We start from the raw sequence: 17,943 nt of genomic DNA on the forward strand, positions 1-17,943 counted from the left end.
AAATATTTTAAAAAGTATTTATCAACATTTAAGTGGTTTTTATTTTCGTCAGAGCATTAAATTATTTTATGCCCATAATTCACCTAACAATAACTTAAAGACGAAAATAATTAATACTAATATCAATACTAGTATTAATCCTAATACTAATATTAACACTACTATATATTATAAATACTAATGCTAATACACTAATGCTAAATTGTAATGGTAATGCTAAAGCTAATGCTAATACTAATACTAATGCTAATCATATCCCTAATAATTTTAACTATAATCCTAATTCTAATGATAATCCTAATGGTGATAAACTGTTTATCATAGATAATTCACCAAACAATAATTTAAAAAAATGAACGAATTATTGAGTTATATAATAAACTATCGTTTATCTATTTTTTAAATATTATGTGTAGTGATGGTAATGAAAGTAATATTTTGAAAATAAGTATACACGTTTAAATAATTAACAAAATAATAACACAAAAAATGAAAATAATTTTGTTTTTCCAAATCAGATACAATATCACATTTGCCAATCCTATAGAAATTTCGTGACATAAATCTTGAAGTAAATTACAGGATTCGATCACCTTGAACCATTAATCAATGAACGACTTCTTGTAGATTTCTCAGATTCATAGTTTGATATCATATTGACCTGACAAACAAAAAACACAAAATATTTAATAGATTAGAAAGAATTTATCCGATTGAAAGCAATCAATCGTAAATAACAATAAAATATGAGTGATTATTAGACACATATGGTGAGTAAATAACGAAAAACATAACACTACTAAAAGAACAACAATGGTTTACAAAAAAATTGAGAGATTGTGGTGAAGCATAAGAGATTTTATAGTATTTTGTGAATGATCGAAAAAAGGAAAATAATAATTATGATTGCAATAATATCAAGCAAAAATTAAGCAAAAGTCATTCACATTTTTTAATTTTCAATCTTGCATAGTTTTTGCTTAATTTACGGTAACATTATAATATTTGGATTCAAAGATTAAGTCATTAATATCACAATCAAATATTTTAATATTATTGAAATCATTAATGGATTAAACGATGGATAGACACGGCCATATGCCGGATTTGGGCCCGGAACCGGCCCATTGACGAACCGGCCCGAACCGTTGACCAGTGAACCGGCCCGTCGTCCCCGGGACGGGCTCGGTTCTATGAATTGGTGAACCGTGAACCGCTGTGCCGCCTCGGCGGTTCACTCGATTTAAAAAAAAAATATTCAAAAAAAAACAAATAACGGCCGGTGAACCAGCCCTGTGAACCAGCCCCGTGAACCGGCCCTGTGAACGACCGTTATTTGTTTTGCTGAAAAGAAAAAACCAAACATGGAGACTCCGAAAAAATATGTGACTCACGTTGATGCAGTCAACATGACTTGAAGGAGCTTTTCTTCCAATCCGACGAAGTTTATGACGGATTTCAAGTTCTCATTGAAATTGAATTTTTCTGTGTTCGAAGAAGATTCCCCCCAACCAAAACTGGTCAAGAGATTTGAGCATCCTACACAGGTTGATTGTATCACTATTGACCGTTCTCAGACACAAACGAATGAATCACGAAAATTGATTGTCGAAAAGCTTAAAAATTGGAGAGTACCTTCCGATTTGCGTCAAAGGTGGATTGACATGGCGCTTCACTGATGACTTGCGCGTATGCATGCCTGAATTGGAAAACCTTATCATCTCCATTGACTTAGAGGTTGACGTATGTTCACAATTCCGTTACGATGAGAAACTAATTCTGAGTGATAAGTTTATGGAAGGACTACAAAATTTTCGTTTTGATTGATGAGTTGATGGATCAACTACAAAATTTTCTTGCAAACAAGAATTGAGAAGAAGTAATAACGAGTGGATGCTTTCTTGCTGCGAAAATTACGATGGATAGACACGGCCATAGGCCGGTTTTGGGCCCGGAACAGGCCCGTCGACGAACCGGCCCGAATCGTCGACTGGTGAATTGGCCCGGAACTCGTGAACCGGCCCGTCGTCCCCGGGACGGGCCCGGTTCTATGAATTGGTGAACCGTGAACCGCTGGGCCGCCCCGTCGGTTCACCCGATTTAAAAAAAATATTCAAAAAAAAGAAGCAAATACTGGCCGTGTGAACCAGCCCCGTGAACCGACCCTGTGAACGACCGTTATTCGTTTTGCTGAAAAGAAAAAACCTAACATAGAGACTCCGAAAAAATATGTGACTCACGTTGATGCAGTCAACATGACTTCAAGGAGCTTTTCTTCCAATCCGACGAAGTTTATGACGGATTTCAAGTTCTCATTGAAATCGAATTTTTCTGTGTTCGAAGAAGATTCCCCCAAACCAAAACTGGTCAAGAGATTTGACAATCCTACGCAGCGTGTTGTTGCTGTTGTTGTTGTTGTTGTTGTTGTTGTTGTTGTTGTTGTTGTTGTTGTTGTTGTTGTTGTTGTTGTTGTTGTTGTTGTTGTTGTTGTTGTTGTTGTTGTTGTTGTTGTTGTTGGTGTTGTTGTTGTTGTTGGTGTTGTTGGTGTTGTTGGTGGTGTTGTTGGTGTTGTTGTTGGTGTTGTTGGTGTTGTTGTTGGTGTTGTTGGTGGTGTTGTTGGTGTTGTTGTGGTGTTGTTGGTGGTGTTGTTGTTGTTGTTGTTGTTGTTGTTGTTGTTGTTGTTGTTGTTGTTGTTGTTGTTGTTGTTGTTGTTGTTGTTGTTGTTGTTGTTGTTGTTGTTGTTGTTGTTGTTGTTGTTGTTGTTGTTGTTGTTGTTGTTGTTGTTGTTGTTGTTGTTGTTGTTGTTGTTGTTGTTGTTGTTGTTGTTGTTGTTGTTGTTGTTGTTGTTGTTGTTGTTGTTGTTGTTGTTGTTGTTGTTGTTGTTGTTGTTGTTGTTGTTGTTGTTGTTGTTGTTGTTGTTGTTGTTGTTGTTGTTGTTGTTGTTGTTGTTGTTGTTGTTGTTGTTGTTGTTGTTGTTGTTGTTGTTGTTGTTGTTGTTGTTGTTGTTGTTGTTGTTGTTGTTGTTGTTGTTGTTGTTGTTGTTGTTGTTGTTGTTGTTGTTGTTGTTGTTGTTGTTGTTGTTGTTGTTGTTGTTGTTGTTGTTGTTGTTGTTGTTGTTGTTGTTGTTGTTGTTGTTGTTGTTGTTGTTGTTGTTGTTGTTGTTGTTGTTGTTGTTGTTGTTGTTGTTGTTGTTGTTGTTGTTGTTGTTGTTGTTGTTGTTGTTGTTGTTGTTGTTGTTGTTGTTGTTGTTGTTGTTGTTGTTGTTGTTGTTGTTGTTGTTGTTGTTGTTGTTGTTGTTGTTGTTGTTGTTGTTGTTGTTGTTGTTGTTGTTGTTGTTGTTGTTGTTGTTGTTGTTGTTGTTGTTGTTGTTGTTGTTGTTGTTGTCGTTGTTGTTGTTGTTGTCGTTGTTGTGGTCGTTGTTGTGGTTGTCGTTGTTGTCGTTGTTGTCGTTGTTGTCGTTGTTGTCGTTGTTGTCGTTGTTGTCGTTGTTGTCGTTGTTGTCGTTGTTGTCGTCGTTGTCGTTGTTGTCGTTGTTGTTGTCGTTGTCGTTGTTGTTGTCGTTGTTGTTGTTGTCGTTGTCGTTGTCGTTGTCGTTGTCGTTGTCGTTGTTGTTGTTGTTGTTGTTGTCGTTGTTGTTGTCGTTGTCGTTGTTGTTGTTGTTGTCGTTGTCGTTGTTGTTGTTGTTGTTGTTGTTGTTGTTGTTGTTGTTGTTGTTGTTGTTGTTGTTGTTGTTGTTGTTGTTGTTGTTGTTGTTGTTGTTGTTGTTGTTGTTGTTGTTGTTGTTGTTGTTGTTGTTGTTGTTGTTGTTGTTGTTGTTGTTGTTGTTGTTGTTGTTGTTGTTGTTGTTGTTGTTGTCGTTGTCGTTGTCGTTGTTGTCGTTGTCGTTGTCGTTGTTGTTGTTGTCGTTGTTGTTGTCGTCGTTATTGTTGTTATTATTATTATTATTTATTATTATTACTGAATAGTATTATTAAAAAAAACTATATTCGAAAATATATATTTCGGAAAATTAAATTAAAACGTGAGATAAAAAAATAATTAATGAATCGTATATAAATATAATTATGATTATTTCACTATAAAAAATAGTGTGTAGAATATATATATATATATATATATATATATATATATATATATATATATATATATATATATATATATATATCGAGTTTTCTTTTAAAAAATAAAACTGAAATTATTGAGTTTTCTAGTTTTCTTTTCAAAATAATGGAAATAAACAAATAAATATGTTCGAAAATTATTGAAATAAAATCATAAAAAGCCATAAAATCAGAAATTTAAAAAATGAAAAATGCATATTTGGTGGAAGTATAATCCTTAAACACATGTATTTTAATATAAAAGAAATTAAAATGTAAATTTTGGAATTCAAAAGAACATATTATAAAATATTAGGAAAAATATCCGGGTTTTTACATAAACTAATATTTATATTTTGTAAATGTAGAATATTAAAAATAACAATATTGTAATAAATTATATTAAAATAAATAATTATATTGTTATGATGTTATCATATTAATTTCCATGTAAATCATAAATGTAAATAATTTTATTTTATACATAAATGTTTTGAAATAAGGTAAACAAATAAAGAATACAATGTAATAAGGATTAATTAAGGGAAGAAGTCAAAAAATGAAATAAATGTGGGGTCAAAATTGGAGATTTGAAAACATCAATTGTGGACCTTGTCTTTATATATTATATAGAAGATATATAGAAGATTCTCTTAATTAAATGAAAAAGATAATTAAAGAAAGAAATCAAAAAATGAAATAAATGAAAAATGTAGGATCAAAATTGAAGATTTAAAAACATTGATTGTGTATTCTCCCTTTATATATTATATAGATAATAGGGGCGCCTATAGCAAGGAGTGAAGTCAAGAGTTTTGACATGAAGGGTGAAAACCACCAAATCCTGATGTAAAACAAGTTTTTACTAATGTCATCAACATATATACGACACCCTTATAGAACCTTCGGAATAAACAACCGTAAGATCATACGCGTAAATTCTCAATTATTGTCAGAAACTAGAACTGCAAAAAGTAGAGGTTAGATCAGGCAAGACGTTCTTTGGAAACAATCCAAATGTGGCACAAGTTGATGAAGAATTGAAGATCCACTGCTCAAGCCCTGAAAATCCATATGTAGCAATATTGGTAAGTCGTGTACTAGGAGGTGCAATCAACCGAAAATAGAGCTAGTTGTCGACTGTCGTAAAAAAAAACTCAAAGCAAGAAATATATGAAATTGTTATAAAGTATAAGCTTTTCATCTGACCTGCTAACGTAAGAGTTGTCGGTTGTATTGATGACAATCTTATCTCCGGTTAAAATATGAGCTGGGGTCTATTATAAGATGCCGAAAGAAGTTAGATGAAGTTACCATACATCTCTTGAGTCAAATTAGCCATGCAATTAACACTAGCAACATGCTTTATATACTTCATTAGATGTTTGTTTTCCGGTTTCTTAATACCCCAAAAACAAGATGACATGATTATTATTCTTGGAGCACATACGATCAGAAAATTCACAGTTTAACTGGGAAAAATATCTCCAGTAGGTTACGAAGCTGATGAAAACAGTATTTAGGACACCATTCAGTAGTAGGAAAAGGTAATATGAATTGAGAGTTTGTTAGAATTACCTGGACAATGCGACCATTTTCCAACAAAACCTTTTTATAACTGTGAAACAGAAGAATGAAGAGAAAACGTTAAATTATCAGGAAATAAAAAATGTCGGTGAAGGGAACACAACCAATCAAGAAGGAGATGATCTAAAGATAATGCATTGCACCACAAACCGAAAAGTAATATGAATTTTGAAAACATCAAAATGTTCTATATAGTATTTATAACCATGATCAGTTCCTCGTTGCTTATTATTCAGTTATAACCACACAAACCAAATAATCACTGAAGGAGATGATCTTACGGTGTAGGTCCACTTCCCTTCACTGCGTCAGCTGCTTCAGTAACTGTACATGTTACTCGATTCGGAATTGATGCCGACAATGGTTTGTCATCATAAAGCTGGACAGTGACTTCCATTTCCTCTGTGTAACAGAAGCAAAAAAATAAAAAAAATAAAAAAATCATGGTGTAATAGGTTAAATACAAATAATATTTATAATGTAACATGTATTCTGTAAACAGACCCCGTTCACCTTTCTCCATAACATGTGCATTGTGGAAAGCAAAAACGTTTTCTTTTAAGACAGAAGAAATCATTTCACCAATAGAAGCTTCGACTCATTGTGCAAATTTTCGTGTGTGATGAATAATTTTCTAGTATTCAGTATGCATATTAGAAGTCTTAAGACTCATTTTTTTGAAGTTAAAACTCTTATGCCAAACTATCTTGCCTTTATCAATAATCTTGTTCACTATGCTAAACTAAAATGGTTCCACGTTCTGCATGTGACATTGTTCCAATCCTCTAGGAAAAGAAGTTGGCCATAATTTCCTAGTCCAACAGTCGTACATAACTCTTACGAATAAAATTATTCTTCTATACACCAACTTAAGGCAACATCAGCTAACTGCATTTAACTATTAACTCAAATGTGCTCTCCATTTTTTTTTAAAGACTATACGCTTATAGTTTGGCATGTGCACAACCAACATTGCACAAGAACGTAAAAGGTAAGGAAGAAAGGTGCATCACAAATTTAGAGGATGCATAATAATTACCTTGAAGATAGACAAGAGAGTCGCCAAATAAGTGTCTCGGCACTTCTAGCTGGTTGTATGTACCCTGCCTGGAAAATAACAAATTGCAACACATCAGGGAACTCCTTTATATGTGTCATCCTAGTGAAACTCGAGAATACTTGTCGAAATCAAACTGTAGTACTCACTCCATTAAAACAATGTTTCCAGTTTCATCGTCAGTGTAAAGGTACTCCAATGACTTCTCCTGAACAAATATCTCTGCAAAGCACTACAAATTTATCTGACTCTACACAATACATACATGGATAAATATGCAACTTTAGGAACAGTGCCCTGAGCTGAGCATGAAGTTCAGGTTAGCAGATATCATATACAACATGTTATATCATTAATCATTTTTCCATACGCCCAAAGGTCTATTCCAAGCATAATCAGTACTCGAATATCCATATATACGTTCCAAAAAAGTCTACCTAGTTAATCAGTAGGCACAGATATGAACTTCTGAGTCCACCTTACCCTTCTTTACCCTTAACTTTCGAACATTATATGATCAATATTTAGGAGACATCAAGTATGAAGTAACTAACAGAATAAATAACTATACATTTCCCCATTATTAGAATTAGGACAAGAAGATGCATACTTTCAATTGGCTCATCAGTTCGCAACCTTTCGTTCACTTTGCTTCCACTGTCGACATCACGGAGCTCCACCTGTTAGTAATTGGCCACGTATAACAGAAGAATTTAATTCAATAATTTTGTTTGTCAATCGATAAGGATTGAAATTCACCATGCATTCAAATTCAAGTTCTCTAATTTGAAAAACATCTAATATGTGAAACAATGAGAAATTTGTTGACACGGTCCGAAATTCAAAAATTGAAAATGAAGAAAATAGCAGTACGTCAACAACGAACAAGTATAGGACTAGTCGTTTATAGGCACAAAAATGTAAGACATAGATGAAGAATATCAAATGACATAATGTATGCAAGAATGAAACCTGTATTATTGCTCCTCCTCTTCCTTGGGTACTGTGTTGCGCTTTTACCACCTAAACATTAGCACATTTGTATGTTACATTGAGCCATAACCATAACTACATGATCGTAGTACATAAAACATAAGAATTTACAGTCAAATAATTACCTCATAAATCTTTCCTGAATTGCATCAGCCCAAGATCCACAAACCATGTTACAATAATCAGTCAGTGTATGCGGTTAAGTATTCATATGTAATCAAAATACAATCAGAGTAGAAAAATTACCTCTTCTTTCAATGACGTTTCCTGGTCTCACCTGCGCAAAAATCAAAATACACATGAAACCCCAAAACTGAAAATTGCGACCACAACACGACTCGGTTTGCTAATCTATTAACTCATTAACACGGAAGGACGAGAGGAACGAACAAAAAGAAAGTTCAAATTGAACGAGGAAGATCTAAAATAATAACGGTATTGCAAAATTTTATCCACGCAGAAACTACAATTTAAAAAAATTGAAGAAACGCATCGAGTTGAACGATAAAATATAGAAGATTACATCGCCGCCGGAAAATCTGGCGCCGCGGAGCTGGGTGGCGGACCACGGGGATTCGAGAAGGCGTCCTCCGGACGGGTGAAATTTGATCGGGCGGGTGCAAGTCGTGAAGTTTTGACTACTGAGGGGTGTCGTGGCGGCGTAGCGGCGGAGAACGACGGAAAGGCGTTTAGTGAGGAGTCTCATTTTCTTCAACGGGGAATTGAGTTAATTACTGTGAAACTGTTTAATATTTATACTATAGACTGTAGTAGGGCCGAGGGAGTAATAAACAAATACATCTATTTAATTATTATTATACTTAATTAAAAAAAATATATATATATATATATTATTAAACAGTAAAAGATTTGAACAGTGACTTGGGACAAAAGTAATATCTAAGATAACTTTCTCAATGGTCAATGAAAAAATTCCTAAAATGTGAAATTCATTCAAAAGCATTTTTTAAGAAAATTATTTAAAGAAAAAAAGTTGGTTTCTTCGGTGCTGGGCTGTGTTTGTATTGGGCCACAAAACTTCACCCATGAATTTGTTGGATTATAACCATTTCACCACCATACTTTGATTACATTACAATAAATAATTTGTTAGGTTGTGGATTCGGTATTTAATTGAAATCTATAATAATATTGTCTACATTCTAGAAAGTCAAAAGGAGAAAAGAAAAGTCATACATCCCCTTTTTTCTTCTATTTTTTTGGCTTAAGATATTTTTATGTACTTGTATAGTATAGTATAGACATGGCCACGGGCCGGGTCGGGTCCGGGTCCGGGTCGGACCCGCCGGGTCCGGGTCCTACTTTTTGGGACCCGAAACCAACCCGCGTGGAGGCGGGTCCGGGTCCGGGTCGGGTCCACTCGGGTCCGGGCCGGGTCCGAGTCGGGTTCGGGTCCAAAATCGGTTCTTGAATTTTTTATTTTTTTTAATTTAATTTTATTATTTTCGGGTCGGGTCCGGTTCGGGTCCGGGTGGACCCGAGTTTCTAGCCGTTGAAACTAAAAAAAAATAAAAAAAATTGAATTTTCGGGTCGGGTCCTGGTGGACCCGAGTTTCTAGCCATTATAATTTAAAAAAAAAAACATTTTTTGAATGCTCGAACCGGGTCCGGGCCGGGTCCGGGTCGGGTCCGGTTTCTAGCCATTGCATTTTTGAATTTTGAAAAAAAAAAAAAAAAATTATTCGGGTGGACCCGACGGGTCCTCGGGTCCACCCGCCGGGTCCGGGTCCTCGGGTCCTCGGGTCCGGGTCTCGGGTCCAAAATATCAGGACCCGAAACCGACCCATATATTTCCGGGTCCGGATCCGAGTCCATGGTCAACGGGGTGGGGCCGGGGCGGTCGCCGGGTCGGGTCCGGGTCAGACCCGACCCGTGGCCATGTCTAGTATAGTATATGTATATTTGGCTGATTTATAATTAATTAATAATTTAGTATTTCTGAATTAAATCATTAATTAATAGATTTTTTTAGCAACATCTTGTACATTCTGTATAGAATATTGTAGCCAAATGTATAAAATTTATAAATTAATTGATAAATAAAAAATAAAGTAAAGTAGCAAATAGCCAAATTATATAAAATCTTAATAAATGCGATGGGAAGAGTTAGGTTTTTGCAGGGAGAGATATTTCAATTGTCAAATAGCTAAACACCCATAGCCATAGCCATAGCCCATTGCAATTTGATCTCTAGTTTTGTTTGTGTTGGTTAGAAATCAATTGTTATTGTTGAATTAGGATATTTTTGTCAATGGGAATGGATTTTCCGATGATGGGAAAATGTGTATCTATGTTCATCTGTATATTGGCAGCATCGGCGACGACGTCTTTCCGGCCGGTGTATTCTTCACCTACTTGTCAACGTCATTTCAAATCATTTCTTCACGATCTCAATTCTCAGTGCCCGCTCTTCATCCCCTCTTCTTCGCCAATCCAGGTGATTTTTTTTTTATTTCCTTCCTGTTTTGTTCTTGTTATTTATGTGAGTTATCAATTATGTTGACGTGTGTGTTTGTGTTTCATTTACCCTGATTTTCGGCTGCTTCTGTTTATGTTGTTTTACCTTTTTTTTTTTAAGAATAATTATTATTTATGGTGATAGATATTACTTATATTTGTATCACTGGATTGTTTTGTTTTGGATGTGTTATGGCATGTCACTTGTTGATATTTTGAGGGTGGTTTCGGTTTTTCTTCTCTCAGCTCGTAAATAATCTGAAGCTAATTTAAAGGCTTATTCTTGATCTGGGAATTGAGTACAAAAATGTTATCCGTGTCTACAGAGATTGGAGTGAGTTTTAAAATTAAAGTTATTTGTATTGGAATGGACCCTTTCTCTAAGAGCCTTCTGGGAGGAGGACCGTTCTTGATTATTCATTAGTTGTGCTGAAGTAAGTGCAGATGAACTATGAAGGATATATTTGATGTTTACTTAGAGCTAGGTCATCACTATTTAAATTTTCAAGTTATGATTTTCGACTACTAGGATAAAGGTACAATGTAGACAATATAAAAATGAACACAAGTGATGTAGAAAGAGCCGAGTCATTTGATTCATAAGTAGTGTCAGACATTAAGCGGAAACTAGGTGGGCAATCTTTTATTCTTACCGAACTATCAATTGCTAAGACACACAGAAAAGAGCACAAGTGGTTATAGGTGTCTGTGTTTTATTCTTACCGAACTATCAATTGCTAAGACACACAGAAAAGAGCACAAGTGGTTATAGGTGTCTGTGTTTTATTCTTACCGAACTATCAATTGCTAAGACACACAGCAAAGAGCACAAGTGGTTATAGGTGTCTGCGTTTTATTCTTACCGAACTATCAATTGCTAAGACACACAGCAAAGAGCACAAGTGGTTATAGTTTTCTATGTTTTGTCTTATTTTTCCTGATTTGCAGAGTTGTTAAAGATACATTTTTTTTTATTTTTCAATCACTCATTGATGCAATTTAATGTGATTGAAGGTGGATGGAGAATCATTAGAAAGAGCTATGAGCTCCAGTCAGAAAAATGAATATACGGCTGTTCTTTTCTATGCTTCATGGTGTCCATTCTCAAGCATCTTTCAGTCAAAGTTTTCTACTCTCAGTTCCATGTATCCGCAGGTCAAACATCTAATGGTCGAACAAACTTCAGTCCTGCCCAGGTGGGTGGTTTTAGCTCTGTCCCCTCCCTGTAAATGTTATTTCCTTTAATGTCAAAGGGGTGGATTAGCTTTACCACTATTAGTCTACTAGCATGTGAATTTGTATAACTTCATTTACCGAATTTTATGAAACACCTGCAGAATGTCCTTTGATGGTACTTTGATTAAGAGGACAAACACAAAGATATTGCTCGGGTCATAGTTTTTGGGTTTGTAGAAAGTAGCTTGTGAAAATTTTATTGGATTCTCGGAGATCATTTAGTTGTGATTGATGTCTTCTATCCGATAATAAGAAGCCTACACAGCATGCACAATTTTGAGAGGTTTATAATTTGTTATTCTCATTCAAGTCTAATTTTCTTTCACTTTAATTTGTGTCTTCCATTCAGTGTATTTTCGAGATATGGGATTCACAGTGTACCCTCGCTATTGATAGTGGATCAGAAATCAAGAATGAGATATCATGGTCAAAAAGATCTTCAGTCTCTTGTAAATTTCTACAGAAAAAAGACAGGTATCAACTATGGTAGACAGACATACAGTCTATTTTTAAAAGATTATATTGAATTGGGTTTTAAAATTACTGATTTACCCTCTCACGCCTACATTCTTGTACCTGTTTAGGGCTGGATCCTGTAGTGGATATGGTTGAAGATACATCATGTCATTCGAAGAGCGATCAAAAAGTTTCTCAGCTTTGGAATGGAGCATCGTTGAAGGAAAAATTCCTGAAGGAACCTTATCTATTATTCTCGATATTATTTGTCATGTCAAGGGGTTTTCAATATCTATTCTCAGAGATTGCGCCTCATATAATGGCTATATGGGCAGCATATGTTCCTCATTTGAATATTGGGATTTTTGGAGATTCGAGGCAGATAATAGGGCGAGTGTTGCATGTGATTGATGTGAATGGAATTTGGAGCAAGCTGAAGATGTGTAAAACAAGAAACTTCCATAGAGGGGCGAGAAATGCTCGGGTTTGGGCATCATCTCTGACATCTTGAGAGCGCTGTAAAACTAGTTGAGGCTCGGCTCGTAAACGGAAGGAACTTCTGTGCTCCCTATCTTCCTCTTAATGTGAACTTCAATTCTTGCATACTTTGTATTGAGAGTCACTATACTCTATGTAAAGACATTTTGAGATGTCTCTTGTAATTTCAGTTGTAGAGAGAGGAAACACCATGTAAATTTTAACCATTTTCATTTTTTGTGTACATTATTTATTGACAATCGGTCCTGTAAATTCTACGTTTGGGAAATAGGTAATTTTGCACTTATAGTTTAAGCACAATCACACATATTTTGGGGTTACAAAATTATTGTAATAAACAAATCAATCACAAATTCTTTGCAATGATTAATTCTAAATAAATGAATATATCATTGATAAATAAAATCCAAAACATTGGCAATTTTTTTTAATAATTAATAATTAATGATCAAGAATTTAATATGGGAAATCTATATATTTTGCATTACGTTCATATATCATATATCATATATCATATATATATATGAATTATTGAGCCCATTGGCGATTGAAACCTTAAGTAATAAATTGTAATGCATTTTTAAATAATAAAAAATCAAACAAGTGGAGAATTGTCAGATCGGTCGGGTTTGGCTGCTCTCCAAAACCCTAAAGTTGATTGCTTTCAGGACTCACTCACTCACTCTGTGTTGCCTCAAAACCCTAGTTTTTCTGCAGTCGGCATTCGTTTCTCCAATAGAAATTTTCCGCCACCATGGTAATACATACAGTCTCACTAATCATGTCTTCTCTTCTTTCAAGTCCCAAGTTTTGATTATGTTTATACTCTCTTTTGTGCATAAATACTTATAATATATGTGTGTTTGTGTGTATAGACTGCAGATGCTGTGAACCCGAAAGCTTACCCATTGGCAGATGCCCAGCTGACAATTACTATTCTTGATTTGGTGCAACAAGGTGCCAACTACAAGCAACTCAAAAAGGGTGCTAATGAAGGTTTCTTTCTTGCACGTGTATATTGATTTCCCATTTCATTTTTTACTAAATAAATGTATCTCTAAAAGACTGTTTTTCGATTGCAGCGACTAAGACACTGAACAGAGGTATTTCTGAGTTTGTTGTGATGGCAGCTGATGCAGAGCCTCTTGAAATCCTTCTTCATCTCCCACTTCTTGCTGAAGACAAGGTACTTTTTTCGACTTCTGTATCATATGTTCTACTTCATTTTTGGATATGTGGGGTTATGTGTGATGAATCTTGTTCTTTCTCAATTTCATTGCTTCCTTAGTTTGTTTGGCACTCGTCTGTTTTACCATTTGAATGTCATCGAATGTGCAATTATGGTGTGCGTTTCTTGACAGATATGTTTAATTGTTTATTGTCTTATGAAACTACTTGTGCAATGGTTCTGTCTTTTACTCAAAAAGTTAGATAAAACAAGTCTTTCCATATAACATGAAATGCTTTGTATGACACATCATGCAATAATATGCACTCTGTTACTCCAAAGTCAAATTTTGATATCATGTTTCGTTTACCTTCTCGTGTTTCTAATATCTTGAAATGTGAAGCACATCATCCGTTTCATTCTGGTGTTGTTAAAAATAAAATTGTACCTTTTTTCGACTTTATACAATTTCTCAAACTACTTGGATACCAGTACCTCTAATTTTGAGTTATGATGAGTATGCTGTGCAGATAAACCATGTTGTTGGATTACTTGCAACCAAATACTTAAATCTTTTTAATGTTCAGTTTCTTAATATTTAATTTACTGTTATGTGCTTAATCTTTAAAATAGCATGGCATAGCATGTTGTCTTTGCAATAAGCAGCATGAGATAATTGACCCCTGAAAATCATGTTTAATGGCTATGGTCACTTTGTATTCAGCTGAACTTTTGTATGTTATTACAGAATGTGCCATATGTTTTTGTACCATCGAAGCAAGCTCTTGGTCGAGCATGTGGGGTAACCAGGCCAGTGATTGCATGTTCGGTGACAACCAACGAGGGAAGCCAGTTGAGAGCTCAAATACTACAATTGAAGGTATTTAATTTTAACGGATTTTCATCTGTCTTGATAAAATCCTTATCCTCCTTTCGACAATTTAAAATAATAATTATATATTCTTGTGAAACGCAGGATGCGATTGAGAAGCTCCTGATCTGATAGTGTAAAAGGCTATTCCAGCATGATGGGCCTTTGGATCAATCAACCACGAGGCTTTGACTGACTCACTTTCTCTGTACTATCTCTCTATTACTAGTTTCCTCTGTTTGTATTGTACTACCTAGACTTGTTTGTTGTTGTCACTTAACTATGGCGAAATGTTAAAAACTTTTTTTTTTTTTTTTTTACTTTTTACGAGGACCGTAGTTTTTTTGACAAAGTGGTGTTATTTTAATTTTCTTTTGAGTTATCTTACAAGTCTTCACTTTAACCTCGTTTAAAGCTGTTGATTGTGTCAATACACTTGAAAACATCTAGCTTTGGACTATGTTTTACTCTTACTAACATGATCCATGTCATATTTTACTAAGGTGTGGGCGAATCCGTATTTGAGCCGGAAAATTTCATAATTGAGGTAGTTAAGGTAAATATTGTAGTTGATTCATACCACCATTTAATCTGCAATTTGCATATGAAATTAATTCTCACCAAGTTGTGGTTGATGGTTACTTGGCTTTATGTCAGCATTTGTCGAAAGTATAGAGAAAGAAAAGTTTGCTGATAAGCCACTTAATTTAGAGCTTCATCACTCAATAAATCAAATTAAACTACAGACTTTAAAGATTTGGTGATACATCATACATACATGTGTTCGTTTGAGAAATGAAATAAAGAAACACTCCACATATCTCCAATTCATTGCTTATAGACAAACCCTCCTGTAGCCAACCACCCCTAATATACATAATAAATAATTAAATTATTCATGATTAATATGGTGATGTACACATGCATATATAATCTTGACCCCATATTGCATGTGCTCACCACCATATATATATATATATATATATATATGATGGATGATCTTCAAATAATTTGATGTTATACATATGGGGCTTATGCAGCTGGCTAGTGTGGCTTACATCTCTCCTGTTGCTTTTGCACGAGATCTCTACGTAGTTGATTGTTGATTCCTTTGTTATTAAAAACGTGGGGTGGGTTGATTAGGGTCGGGATTTAAATATATATAATATAATAATGAGTAAGTACTGAGCTTTGAAAAAATAAAGAAAGATCCATGTCCGAATTATATATGTTTTACAGGCTAGCTAGGTGGGGTTGTCTTGTTTGAGTTAAAAGTTTAGCTTTAATTTTATTTAATTTTCATCTGAGAGATAAGCAAAAGCATGTGCATGTGCTGCTAACCACATAATGTATGTTGTCTTACTGTTGTAACATACATGAGATCGAACATACACATAATCATAATGTATATGAATATTAATTAGGTGCAGAAATTATAATATGCGAATATTAATTAATAGTGCGATTATTGCCACTTACTATTAATTGTCCTTTGATTCCATCTTGCTTTCTTATTCATCACCAATATATCTATATCTATATTTTAAGTTAATTCAAGTCCCTTGAATTTGATCCGATTCATGATCTTCAATTCTCCATTCATTTATCTTCTTCACTTCTACCATGTAAAGTATAACCAAATTAGACACATAATACACACATGACTGGTATAATATTAGTAATTGAATTGTCACGATTAGGATTTAGTGGTGGAAATCCGACAAAATCGAATCGGAATAATTTGCATAAATTCCAATTTGTTTTGAAAGAAAAAATAATTCCAAAAAAAATTGAAAAGCCAAAAATCGTATCAAAGATTCAAAATTCAAAAAAGAAAATATCAAAGTATCAGAATTCACAATGAAAATATTTATGTTTCAAAATGAATAGAAAGTATTGGATTTGAAATCTGCAAAGAAATATGAAAAAATGTATTTCGATTTCCACCCTTGGCCACACATCTTAAACATCAATTTCTTTTATTTACTTAAGTGGTAATCACGTTCCATATATATAATTTGATTTTTTGTATTATAATAATTAATGACAGCAATTAATATTTTGATCCATATATAATTAATTAATTATTTTTTTCATTTTTGCTTACTCCTGAAGTGTGTAAAATATTAACCGATAGTAAGTAGTGAAAAGAAGATTAGTTGGAATGGTAAAGTTTAATTAAAAATCCAAGAAATTAATTAACAGTATATATTATATTGTATTGTGTGATGATGAATTAATTAAAGTAGGGAGTACGTAAAAAAGAGAAGACAAAGTAAAAGAGAGTTTTAATTTAATTTGTAGAATATTATATATGATAAGAATGGTTACATTATATTATTACAAACACAAACAAAAGAAAAATGGAAATATGGGGATCATAAAATAAAACCAATTAGAGAGACATGAACCAACAAAATCCCACATTAATTCCGACAGTAGTACTGTAACCACATAATAATAATAAATATTAATAATGCATGTAAACAGAAAATAATAATAGGGAAAATGAAAGCAGAAGAATAATAATGGGAAAATTGTTTAATTAGAAGAGAAGAGCAAAAGCCATGGCGGCGAAAGAGGCGAGGAAAGTGGGGACGAAGACGGAGGCGTCTGAGGAGGGGCCGGGAGCGGGTGCCGGAGAGTGTGCGGCTGAGACGCCCTCCATGCCGCCGGAGAGTGCCATGATCACGACGACCATCATCAATGCAACACCGACCATGTTCTTCGACTCCATTATATTATATTCTTTTTTATGTATGTATATTCGATTATATATTTCTCTCCTCTTTCGAAAAGCGTGTGTGTGTGTGAGTGTGTGTATAATGTTTTTCTAGAGAGAGAGAGAGAGAGAATATATTGTAGGTATGTTGTGAGATTGTGAATAGAAATGGGAGATATTGTGGGGTTTATATACAGCTGAAGATAGCTTTTACCTCCACCTTCTATGTTTGTTTTTTGTTTGTGTGTATGAGAGATAAACCCGGGCAGCTGCCCATTGCTTATATTATTATAATCTCTTTTTTCTTTTACTTTTGGAGTACTATTTTGGGAATATTACTACATTTAAATTATAGAAAGAGGATTTTTTTTTTTAGGATGGATTGGATGGCCTTTTCCGTTTAATTCATTATTCTAATATAAAATTGAGTGTACATTACTAGCACTCGTAAGATAATGTCAAATTATGAAGTAAAATACGAAATAAATTAAGAGATGTGAATTTGGCAAAAAAAAAAGGAACAGGGTGTCAAAGACACAGCTGTTTTGTGAAAGCAAATAATCATAATTCATCAATATATTAATTAATTTAATAATGACAAGTAAACAACGTTTGGGCAACTCCTCCCTCCTCCTCCTATATAGTGGGTGGGTGTCATTACTTACTTTGGATTAACCGCTTCTTTTTCTCTATTCAAATATATCAATCACCAAATGCCAAATACTTTAAAATATATCTTTTTTACTTAACAAGTTCTAACTCTCAATGAGGATGTCA

The 17,943-nt window shown here is 34.1% G+C and overlaps 3 protein-coding genes and 1 long non-coding RNA gene across 4 annotated transcripts; 2 read left to right on the forward strand and 2 right to left on the reverse strand.

The window, feature by feature from the left end:
* Positions 1–353: 353 nt before the first annotated feature.
* LOC148771391 (uncharacterized) lies at positions 354–2,579 on the reverse strand. Its single transcript, XR_016031067.1, has 3 exons — positions 1,636–2,579; positions 1,395–1,539; positions 354–661 (listed from the first exon to the last, which is right to left on the reverse strand). It is a non-coding gene; the product is annotated as an uncharacterized LOC148771391 (long non-coding RNA).
* A 2,322-nt stretch (positions 2,580–4,901) lies between these two features.
* On the reverse strand, positions 4,902–8,501 carry LOC105955925 (elongation factor P (EF-P) family protein). The gene is made up of 11 exons (XM_012979731.2): positions 8,261–8,501; positions 7,984–8,014; positions 7,863–7,876; positions 7,717–7,767; positions 7,355–7,424; positions 6,894–6,966; positions 6,727–6,794; positions 5,969–6,089; positions 5,679–5,718; positions 5,310–5,377; positions 4,902–5,162 (listed from the first exon to the last, which is right to left on the reverse strand). The coding sequence occupies exons 1-11, from the start codon at positions 8,441–8,443 to the stop codon at positions 5,156–5,158; spliced, it is 726 nt and encodes a 241-aa protein (XP_012835185.2). The 5' UTR covers positions 8,444–8,501; the 3' UTR covers positions 4,902–5,155.
* A 1,176-nt stretch (positions 8,502–9,677) lies between these two features.
* LOC105970762 (5'-adenylylsulfate reductase-like 5) lies at positions 9,678–12,657 on the forward strand. Its single transcript, XM_012995592.2, has 4 exons — positions 9,678–10,195; positions 11,230–11,411; positions 11,801–11,925; positions 12,036–12,657. Exons 1-4 carry the CDS (start codon positions 10,010–10,012, stop codon positions 12,416–12,418), a joined length of 876 nt encoding a protein of 291 aa, XP_012851046.1. The 5' UTR covers positions 9,678–10,009; the 3' UTR covers positions 12,419–12,657.
* A 249-nt stretch (positions 12,658–12,906) lies between these two features.
* On the forward strand, positions 12,907–14,826 carry LOC105956025 (uncharacterized). The gene is made up of 5 exons (XM_012979842.2): positions 12,907–13,162; positions 13,281–13,401; positions 13,488–13,591; positions 14,322–14,453; positions 14,550–14,826. The coding sequence occupies exons 1-5, from the start codon at positions 13,160–13,162 to the stop codon at positions 14,574–14,576; spliced, it is 387 nt and encodes a 128-aa protein (XP_012835296.1). The 5' UTR covers positions 12,907–13,159; the 3' UTR covers positions 14,577–14,826.
* The last annotated feature ends 3,117 nt before the right edge of the window (positions 14,827–17,943 follow it).

The sequence above is a fragment of the Erythranthe guttata genome, chromosome 4 (assembly GCF_056151865.1).
Source record: "Erythranthe guttata isolate IM_541 chromosome 4, IM_541, whole genome shotgun sequence".
Taxonomy (NCBI): domain Eukaryota; kingdom Viridiplantae; phylum Streptophyta; class Magnoliopsida; order Lamiales; family Phrymaceae; genus Erythranthe; species Erythranthe guttata.

What these genes read in the sequence shown, in the direction of transcription:
- LOC105970762 (XM_012995592.2), top strand. Translation starts at nt 10,010, where the DNA reads ATGGGAATGGATTTTCCGATGATGGGAAAATGTGTATCTATGTTCATC. An exon ending in CCTCTTCTTCGCCAATCCAG is followed by an intron (nt 10,196 to 11,229) that starts GTGATTTTTTTT and finishes ATGTGATTGAAG; the next exon opens with GTGGATGGAGAATCATTAGA. An exon ending in TTTCTACAGAAAAAAGACAG is followed by an intron (nt 11,926 to 12,035) that starts GTATCAACTATG and finishes GTACCTGTTTAG; the next exon opens with GGCTGGATCCTGTAGTGGAT.
- LOC105955925 (XM_012979731.2), bottom strand. Translation starts at nt 8,443, where the DNA reads ATGAGACTCCTCACTAAACGCCTTTCCGTCGTTCTCCGCCGCTACGCC. An exon ending in AAGGGAAGTGGACCTACACC is followed by an intron (nt 5,719 to 5,968) that starts GTAAGATCATCT and finishes TCTGTTTCACAG; the next exon opens with TTATAAAAAGGTTTTGTTGG. An exon ending in AAAATGGTCGCATTGTCCAG is followed by an intron (nt 5,378 to 5,678) that starts GTAATTCTAACA and finishes ATCTTATAATAG; the next exon opens with ACCCCAGCTCATATTTTAAC.
- LOC105956025 (XM_012979842.2), top strand. An exon ending in CAAAAAGGGTGCTAATGAAG is followed by an intron (nt 13,402 to 13,487) that starts GTTTCTTTCTTG and finishes TTTCGATTGCAG; the next exon opens with CGACTAAGACACTGAACAGA. An exon ending in CACTTCTTGCTGAAGACAAG is followed by an intron (nt 13,592 to 14,321) that starts GTACTTTTTTCG and finishes ATGTTATTACAG; the next exon opens with AATGTGCCATATGTTTTTGT.